Here is a 10,166-nt window from a genome sequence, read left to right as displayed (position 1 = left end):
GAAGCATGTGCTTTGGAGCTGAGGAACAGCCAGGACTTATCTGCTTGTACCAGATCATTTTACATTTAGGGGCAGCCAGGCATCTTATACATCTCCTCACCATTTTAAGTGTTGACTCGGAGCAAGGCATTTTCTGTGACTTGGCCTGGTTTTGCGTGCAGAAGGTTTTTTAGCACAGATAGAGGCAGGCAACTCGTGTGGTTTTGCCTGCTTGTTAGTACAGCAGGAAAGTCAAATAGCTACTGGTGGAAGAGTGCTGAAGAGTACATGTTTAAATCAGAGCGACAGTGGATATGTCACTGTATAGCACTGTTGCATCAACATCAGAACTGCAGTATGTGCCAGCAGTTTAAGTGGTAAACATATTACATACTCTTGAAGAAAGTAATGATGTGTGAAAGTCAAAGGGGATGACTGTCTCATGGAGAAGGAGGTATACTCCAATCAGTCAGGGAGCATCACCACAATCAGTCAAGGAGCTGGTCTCAGTTCAGTCAGTCAGATGGTTGGTTCTGTGATCTGTGCCCTTGCAGACTGAGGATTTGATCACAATCAGTCCTTGCAGTCCAGTGGAAGCAATGTGAGGATTATAGGTAGATCAGTCGAGTCCTGTTGTGAGATCAGATGGTTGCCGGAGTTCAAGAGCTTTTGGCAGAAGGATGTCCTGATCATCATCTCAGACCTACGCCAAATCCTGAAGAGAGGGACTTATGCTCACAGGGGCTGGGAGCAAATCCATTCTTAGTGCCACCAAGGTACCTGTTGCTGTATTTTATTGCAAGCTGGTTGTTTCAGGGAGAAACCTGGACCACTGTGGCATCTGTCAATTTTCACTTTTATGTGCATTTGAGATATTGCTGATCTCACTTTTAAGAGGGATCCTTCTTCATCTCCTTGTTTGATGATGCCAGTCAAAAAGCAAGGCATTAGGATTCTGTAACATCATTGCTTTACCCCAGGAAAGCGCTTTGAGAGCACTTCATCATCAACCGGTAAAGGCAATGAACAGGAAAGGATTGAAGACCCTTAATGTTCAGCGAATTTGTGACTATTGAAGGAACATTTTGCGGGATTGTGCCAGATATTCAAGCTTGGGTGGGGAGGGGGAAGAATGTCCCAGATTCAGAAGAAATGGAGGAAATACCCCAATCATCTGAAAATGAAGATGAGGCTGAGCTTCAAGAAAATGTCCAGGATGAAGATATTTCCGAGGGACTGTGAGGCCAGGCACAACCTAATTGCTACTTAATTCTCGGATGACTGAGATTTTGTTGGAATTATTGTGCATTAAATTTGTTAATCTGACAGAAAAGCCCCTGCATTGTGCAAATGAACTGTTTAATTGGTTTGTTTGCTGCTCTTCACTTTTTGTATTTTGTATCCTTTTTTAATAGTTTAATGAAATCTTCAGTCACACTAATGTTGTCAGTAGTGCATTACTTGCCCTGCCTCAACATTAGCGAGAAAGCAGCAACAAAATGTTGCAAATCTTAGTTTTGGCTATAAATCCTATCTATGAGGCTATATATGAGTCATCAGTTGTCCATTCTCTCATGAGAATTAGCAGATTGACATGAACCCTGATTAAGTTCTTTTTGACCTTTCCTTCATCCACATCTCTTCAAACATTGATTTGAAGTGCACAGAGATTGCGACATTGCCTTGTTATGCGTGATCACAGTGAGAGCATTTAGGTCTGCAAAAGACAGTATTCTATGCACTCTTTCAATCCAGACCATTACACAGCTGCTGAGTGAACATGTCACAACCTTGAATGTCACTGCTCCCTTAAATACACCCTTCCCCATTGAGATGCATGGGATTATCAATGATTCCACTTTCTCACCCATAAGATGGGTGTAAGTGTCAAACAACATGTGCAGGCCAGACTTTGTGTTGTTGGAGCTGCACTCACCTCGAAAAGTGAGAGTATTCCATTGTTCACCATACTTGTGCTGGTGTACAGGTTTTGGGGAGTCAGGAGATGAATCACTTGCTATAGGGTTCCTAACCTCTGACCGGCACTTGTAGCCACAGTATTTCTAGACATTTTCAATCAACTTGTTGCAGAGTTGACATACCTCTGGAGTAGTTGGAACTTGAACCTAAGCTTCCTTTCTCCTAGGTAGGAGCACTATCACTGTGCCACAAGAGCCCCTGTGACAGTCTTTATGACTGGTTCGGTTTCTGGTTGTTTGAATTGTACTTCAGGCCTATACCTGACACACTGCTATACCATATCTGCCAGGCAATTTATTTTCTGCAGTGCTTTTCACTTTCAAAGTACTGGGTTTACTTTAGCAGAGCATATTCCAAAAGATGTATGTGTTTCAATTTTATTCATAAACATGTTCATGGCACTTTGGATCACATTAGAAATTTTATACCAATCCACTTTACTTATAGATGTATCTAACTGTGGTTTTATAGTTCATTTAAATCTTAGCTTTCTTTCTAATTCCCAGAGCTCTTGAGGCTCAAACATGAAATATGTGCATAATGAGCTAAATGCATAGGTTAACAGAGTCAAAGGCAGAAATGGCTTATTGCCCATAATTTCTCACTTTTACAAATTGTTTCTGGATTGGTTACTTTTCAGTATTGTTAATGGAAAATCACTCAAAATGGTGCTTCTCATTTTTGTCACCATAATTAAACACTTCTTGATAAGGATTTCTCACAACTATTTTACCAATTAAGTGTGATATCTACTACTTTCTATTACTGTCACTTTTAAATCTTCAGCCTGCTTGACAAACAAATCTTATCATTCCTCATAATTAGTCAATTCATTTTAGTTTATAGAAAACTTGCAATATTAGAGGAGTTTTCACATGCATGACTCTGCATACTTACAGGAAAAAGGATACAATCTGCAAGAATTAAGCATATTTTGTGGTTAGCAACTGATTGTGAACAAGAGTTAAACATAATGTTTAAGACTTCATTGGAATGAAGTTACTATTTTGATCCCCAAAATATTATTTTCTTTCACTTTTTAATATTGACTGATCTGTTGCACATCTATTTCTTTGCTATTAGTGATAAGCTTGATAATTCAAAACTATGCCAAAGATTTATTCTAAGTACTTTTCAAAATACCCATTACTTATCAGACATGACAAAAATCAGAGGACTTGTTGGTTTCCTTGTCCATAGTGTAATTAAGATTAATAATTTTCATTTTAAGCCCTTCAGCCTTTCTCCAAAATAAAGGCAATCAGCTTAACCACAGATATACATCAGTGCTGATTTAATTGTCCACCTTGATTGGACAGTGTTTTACTTGTCTCCATCAGAAAGTTTCACTTTTTCTCCACAATATAGCTCACACCGGTTACTGGCTGTCTGGAATACAAGATTAGTTTTGATGTGAAAACAAATTAAGACTGGGAAATACTTTATATTTCATACAAGCATCAAGGTTAGAGATACATGTGCCAACTCAGCAAGTAGTATGGCCACTTTCTTTGTGGCTTTGGAATTCCATTCATTCCTGCTAACCTAATTCCAGGTGAAATATGATGACTAATTACATATATGAAGAATTTATTGTGCTGCAGATTGAAGGTCTTAAGAATAAAGTATAGTTTCAGGGAACAAATGTTCAAATAATTAAGAGCATGAGGCCTGTTCATCCAGAATGACCAAAGTGACTGATTAATTTCAGGCAGGTGATCAAGAAATTGTTTTTATTTTGAGAAATTAAGTACATTCTTAATTGCTGGAACTGAACCAAAAAGAAACAAACAAGTTTTATTTTCAAAACATTCTTTATTATTCATTTCTCATACACAATGTCTACACCAAAAAAATTTCAAACAGTAACATCCTGAAAATTCAGTAACTTTCCTTGGTTTTTCTGGCAGCTTCCTTATTGGATTTAGGAGGATGCCTTCATTTATGAAAGTTCTGAAGAACAGAAGAACTGTTTAAAAACTTCTAAAGGAAGTAGACCTATTTCTAAGATCCATAAACTGGGACAAAAGCAAATTCTCAGCACTTCTGGCGACTTACAATTCAAAATTGTTGTGCAGTAACAGATGGTTGACTTATTGGAAGCACATTTACCCTCTTACATTGGGAAAACTGCTTTATTTTCCTTTTATAGTTGAGGTTTTCAGTAACCAGTACGTTCAGGAGGTCCAATCAACACAACTAAAATCTCAGATTATCTTCACTATGGCAGGTACTGATCAGATTAATTTTCTAGTTGATTAGATAGTGAGATCAACATGATATTTATCCTTTCTTTCAACATTTGAAAAAGATGTACTAACTAATGTGATGAGAGAACACAAAGGCTTTTGTTGCAACAAACAGCATTTAAAGATGTTTTTTGAAAAGAAGGAAGCAGCTCAAGTCGTGAGCAAAGATGAAAATTAGTAGAAGACAAAGTAAATCAGTCATGCACTGATCTTGAAGGCAGATGAGAAGACGGAAAGCTATGCAAGGAGCTCAAATGATTGGATGAAATATCTCAACCTCCAATTTTTGTGCACAGCAAACAAGTTCTGTATTTAATTTAGAGTCCGAATTGATAAAAGTCAACTAAAAAAGGTTATTGCAGTTTTCCCATTAGTGAAGGTAATGTGTAAAGAAATATAACTCTGCCTCCTTGCTTATTCCACTAAACTTGGATTCTTTATTTGATAACTTTCAAAAGCCTTTTGATGTCAGGTTCAATCTGGATGGTTTGGAATGTTTTGCTGTAGCGTTTGAAAGGCTCCCCTTCAGGGCCAATAAGAAACTTTTCAAAATTCCAAGCGATATCTGATCGGCTGACTGGACTCCAGATGAAGAATTTGGGATCATTCATAAAGGATGTAGCATCATCTGAAGGAACGGGCAACTTCTCCTTCAGAAATGCAAAGACAGGGTGTGTGCCAGCACCGTTGACGTTGATCTTCTGGAACATGGTGAAATTGGGCTCAAAACCACCACCAGGACGGACATACTTCAGAGAACTGAGTATCTCTTCATTATGACAGTTTTCCTAAAAAAGGTTATAACAAAATGCATAACACATGAATTTCAAATTTAATTCATTCATTAGCATTATACACAATGACATTTACACCTTCGGCCACTGAGTAGATGTTTCTCAAGGTAGGATACAAAGCCCAATCATAGTCATAGGGGTGTATAACACAAACGTTGTTTGTTGCAGACCCAATGGGCCAATGAAGAACAACAAATCTAATCCCATTTTCTAACACTGTCCATAACCTTGCATGCTTTGACATTGCAAGTGCACATATAAATATTTCTTAAAATGTTAAGAGTTTCTGCCTCTAACACACTAAAAGGCAGCGACTTCCAAATTCCACCACCCTCTGGACGAGCTACACAAATACTTTGGCTACAAGAGCAGGTCAGAATCTGGGAAGTGTGTGGATATAAACCTCCTGACTACAGGTCAGGAGATTGATGGCATATTCTTTACCTGCTTGGAAGGGTACAGCTCTAACAGCACTTAAGAGGCTTAACAATCCAGGACAAAGCAGACTGATTGAAAGTGGTGGATGTTTTGCTAATCAATACTCATTCCCTCCAGATAGCTCAAATCAGTGCACAGTAGCAGCAAGGTCTTCCATCCACAAGTAATTAATTAACTTCAAAAGCACCTTCCATAACTGCAAGCTCTATTGCCTAGTAAAACAAAGAAAATAGGACCACAGGAATGTTATCATTTACAGGTTTCCCTCCAGACTGCCTACCATTCTCATTCAAAATACATTGTCATTCTCCATTAGTCATCGGATCACATTCAGGAACTCCCTTTTTCACTGCGGGTGTACTTATGTCATATGGTCTGCTGTGGTTCAATACGACAGAACTTTAAGGCATAAGAGAACATTATCTAGATTTTTGGATAATGAGGATGTGAAGGGATATGTGGAAGGGGATTGCACTACGTAATAGAGCCAAACTAGATATAGCACTGGTGTAGGCACAATGGGTTGAAATAGCCTCCTTCTGCACTATTGTAATATTTCTGATTCTATGATTAGAGTTTGATCAAAGTGATAATTAGTATCTTAAAGTGAGGTTGCAGAATGTAGACTAGTTTGGAACCAAGGTAACTGAAGATAGTCACTAATGGAGGAGTAATTAAAACTGGGGACACAAGAGGTCAGACATAGAAAAGTGCAGATACCTCCTAGGATGGTGAAAAGGGAATAGTACTTACTACAAGCCAAGACACTGGCAAACCAGTTTACTGTATTTAGATTAGTATTTGGGAGACCAGTTAAGAATGGTGTTGAAACTATCAAGTGTAAAGGCAAATAACAAAAGCACAGGAGGGTTTCAGCAAGGTTCAGAAAAGTTTTACAAAGATGTTGCTAGGATTGAAGGGTTTGAGCTAGAGGAGAGGCTGAATAGACTGGTTTTTTTTTCCCTGAAGCATTAGAGACTGAGGGATGATCTGAGGGGTTTATTAAATCATGAAGGGCATGGATCACGAAAAGAGCCAAGGTCTTTTTCCCAGGGGGAGGAGACGTGAGTCCACAAAACTAAAGGCTGTAGGTTTAAGGAGAGAGGGGAAAGATTGAAAAGAAACCGGAGGGGTAACACAGAGGGTGGGTGCATGCATGGAAAGAGCTGCCAGAGGTGGTAGAGGCAGGTACAATTATATCATTTAAAAGGCCCCTGGATAGGTATATGAATAGGAAGGGTTTAGAGCAGTATGAACCAAATACTGGCAAATTAAACTATCAGTTCAGAATAATCTAAACTTTTCATGTTGGACCAAAGGGTTGTTTCCATGCTGCATAGCTATTACTTGGTAAGCAGAGATAAGAGTGAAGTTGGAATGATACAGTGGTTAAAAAAAAACGATGGGTTTTTGTGATGGCATGAATATAAGTTTGAAATTTCATTAGGGCCAAACACGACATAAGGGATGTGAATACTATCTAACCACATTGTTGCTCAGCAGAGCTCAGTGGTTAGCACTGTTGCCTCAGCACCAGAGTTTCAGGTTCGATTCCAGCCTCGGGCGACTGTGGAGTTTGTACATTCTCCCAGTGTCTGCGTGGGTTTCCTCTGGGTGCTCCGGTTAAATTTCCAACTTTGCTGACCTGTTTGTGAAGTAATTTATTCCCAGTCTAAAGCTCCAATATCAAGAAACATTGTATACATTAAAAGGATATTCAACTCTCTCCCTCCAAGATGAATGTTAAAAGTTCATGGGAAGAAGCATTTCCATTCCAGTAAAACAAAACCACAAACATTTTATCATGGGCTTGGACGACAGCCATTAGCGATTACGATGTACAAAGGAAAAACATTTGGAGTGTAACGATTCAATATTTAACAAATTTTAAATGCACTCTTTAAACATGGAAGGCGATAGGTTGCTCTGGGTGTTGCAGTCCATGCCCAGATCGAGGAGATAGTGCAGAAACAAAAACCCAGGCTCCAAACCCCCACTCCCCCGAACAGGGTTCTCTGGCCCAGACACCGATCCCCAAAAGGGCGACGCCAGGCTAATGAGACCATGTTCAGAATCGCTCCAGTAATTTTCCATGGTGATAGTTGAAGTGAAACCCAGCCTTTTTAAAAAAAGGAGCACTAAATAAAACACGAGGGTGCGCTCAGAATTTCCGCTCGAAAGTGCACAACTAACCAACCCCCAGAACAGCCACTGAATGAAGTCAGAGAAAATGACCACGGGTTTAAAAATAAGCATAGACTTGAACATAATAAGTAGGTTTGCGCTAAAATGTCTCGGTTAAATCGAGCGAGTTCACTTTACGTTAAAAGGAGCGGGGATTGGTAGCATATGTTACCATAACTCAGCTGGTTTGCGGACTCTCTCACCTGGTGCCCGAATTGGTTACAAGGGAAACCCAGCACAACGAAGCGGTTCGGGTGGCGACTCTGGAGCTCGTTGAGCTGGGTGAAATCCCTTGTGGTCGTGCCTCAGAGAGAGGCCACGTTCTCGATCAGGACCACCTTGCCCCTGAAGACATTGAAGTCCAGCTTTTCCCCGGCCAGGGTGACGGCGCTGAGGTCGTAGAATGACTTGATGCTCTGAGCCATGGTGCAAAACAACCGAGTGCAGACTCGCTGAGGGACAGCACTCATCCAACGGCAGCTAACAGCCACCTGACTACAACTATAAAGAGTTCTGTCTCTGAGCAATGACTGTGCGAAAATTTAGCCCCTCCCTTTCCAGAGGTTGGAATACTTAATTATCCAGAATAGCAGGAAACAGGTTGACCTCAGATACTGGTGAGGATTTTTAGACTACTCCCCACGAGAATCAAAATCTGACACTCCTCTGTTAGGCGGGACTTAAGAATGTTTCATAACTGGTCATGTTTTAAACAAACCAAATTTGGAAGAGGCAGATTATTTGTCTGCACAACCGTCTTGTGAAAAGTGCGGTAAATTAACACTTCCGCAAAAGCGAACCAAGACTACCCGAAACCAAAAAATACATTGAAATTCCAAATTTAATTAACACATAGCCTCAGCAGTTTTGTGGGCTTGATTTAGACATAAGTGGGAATTTTAAGTCATCCTTTCTAAAGAATAGTTTTAACAAGGCAGTTCCGTCAACATTTGTTCAGTCATCAGAAATGAATTAAATCAAAGGTGCTTAATGCATCACTTTCCATTCTGATGTGGACAGGTTCCCCAGTGTCATCGAAACAACCTTTTTACACATAACCTGTATGGTCAACAGGGACTACAAGTGGTGACTCTATTTTTCTTTTTGGATGGGAACACTCCTGTTTTTTTTTCTTTTTTAACCCCCACACTACCGCCTAACCGCGGTAGTGCTTATTTTTCCCCAGCACCCATGGTGTAAGTGTGAGACACAGTGTGAGACACAAGGTGCACAAATCTTTATTCAATTTCCACCACCAGGAAGAAAGGAAAACACCCAGGTGGCCAGTGACAAGCACTGCCCTTCACATCAAGGGCAGTGCTGTGTGATCAAAACAGTGAAGGGGAGGGTAGGGACTAAATCAAGTGGTGACTCTAGATGACTGTTAACATGTGTTCCAGTTTAGTGCACTGATTAAAATTGTTTGCTGTAATTAAAGGTTCTTTTGTCGAACTAAACCAACTAGTTATTTTTGAGCTCGGTGAAAATACTTAAGCAATCGACAATACTCATCTCCCATTGGTTTCTGTCTTTATACTTACTGGGCGTTAACCGTCAAGGCCTGGGAATTAGGTTACACGCTTCAGGTATCGCTGCAATTCTCTGATTCAGACTAATGGCACCAAAGGGATTAATATTTAATAAGAAAACAAAACAATCAGACTAAAGCTGCATTGTACACTTGATTTGAAGCCTAGGCTTTTAATCAACTTTGTTGATTAAATTTAGTCTGGAATGAAACAAGATATTTTGCTGGAAAACAAATAAGTTAATGTTCAATTTTGTTCACGTTTACAACTAAGCTCCGATGAACACGAGTCTTTCTGAATGCATTCACATTGTAGGTAAACTCTGTTTTGGGGAAAGAGGGCAATTGTTGCACAAGCTTCTATGATAAAATACATGGATTTCAGCGACAAATGTCATCTTCTCATTCAGTGAATGCTGAAGTAATTTTTCACTTCTGCCCCGTCACTTTCTGCTGCATGTTATTTCCTTCGTTTATTCATTCTGTCAGATACTATTACTGAAGTTGCACCTATTACCATATGACAAATCCGAACTGGTTACATATTGCATCGAAAGTTTTTCCTCCTGTCCCCTCAGGTTCTCTGGTGGATCATCTTAGGTGTGTCTCCTGGTTACTAATCCTTCAACGTTCAGAAACTGTTTCTCTTTAAAATAATGTATGGTTTCAGACAGAATTAAACATCAGAATCATTTTTTTTCATAACCTGCTCTATTCTATCCCAACTTTTCCAGTCTATTCATTTAAAAGTATTTCTTTATCCCCTGGAGCTATTCTAGTAAATTAGTTTTGTGTATCCTTTCCAAAGTTTTTACATCTTTCTCATGGAAGAACTGAATACAAGATTCAACTGGGCTGAACGAATGCTTTATACTGGTTCAGCAAAATGTCTGTATTTTGTATTCTATGCCCAAAAATTAGATGTTACATCTCTTCCATTCATTCAGCCCTGGAATTCTTAATGAAATTGTTATGCGTGGAATTACTGATACACCCTATTTACAACTCTAAGTA

At 39.5% G+C, this 10,166-nt stretch overlaps 1 protein-coding gene across 1 annotated transcript; it reads right to left on the bottom strand.

Moving 5' to 3' along the window:
• Positions 1–3,754: 3,754 nt before the first annotated feature.
• gpx2 (glutathione peroxidase 2) lies at positions 3,755–8,171 on the bottom strand. The gene is made up of 2 exons (XM_043698079.1): positions 7,828–8,171; positions 3,755–4,996 (listed from the first exon to the last, which is right to left on the bottom strand). The coding sequence occupies exons 1-2, from the start codon at positions 8,092–8,094 to the stop codon at positions 4,646–4,648; spliced, it is 618 nt and encodes a 205-aa protein (XP_043554014.1). The 5' UTR covers positions 8,095–8,171; the 3' UTR covers positions 3,755–4,645.
• Positions 8,172–10,166: the final 1,995 nt, after the last annotated feature.

The sequence above is a fragment of the Chiloscyllium plagiosum genome, chromosome 10 (genome assembly GCF_004010195.1).
Source record: "Chiloscyllium plagiosum isolate BGI_BamShark_2017 chromosome 10, ASM401019v2, whole genome shotgun sequence".
NCBI lineage: Eukaryota > Metazoa > Chordata > Chondrichthyes > Orectolobiformes > Hemiscylliidae > Chiloscyllium > Chiloscyllium plagiosum.
The sequence above is the reverse complement of the archived record's forward strand: the minus strand, read 5'-3'. Positions and strand labels throughout refer to the sequence as shown.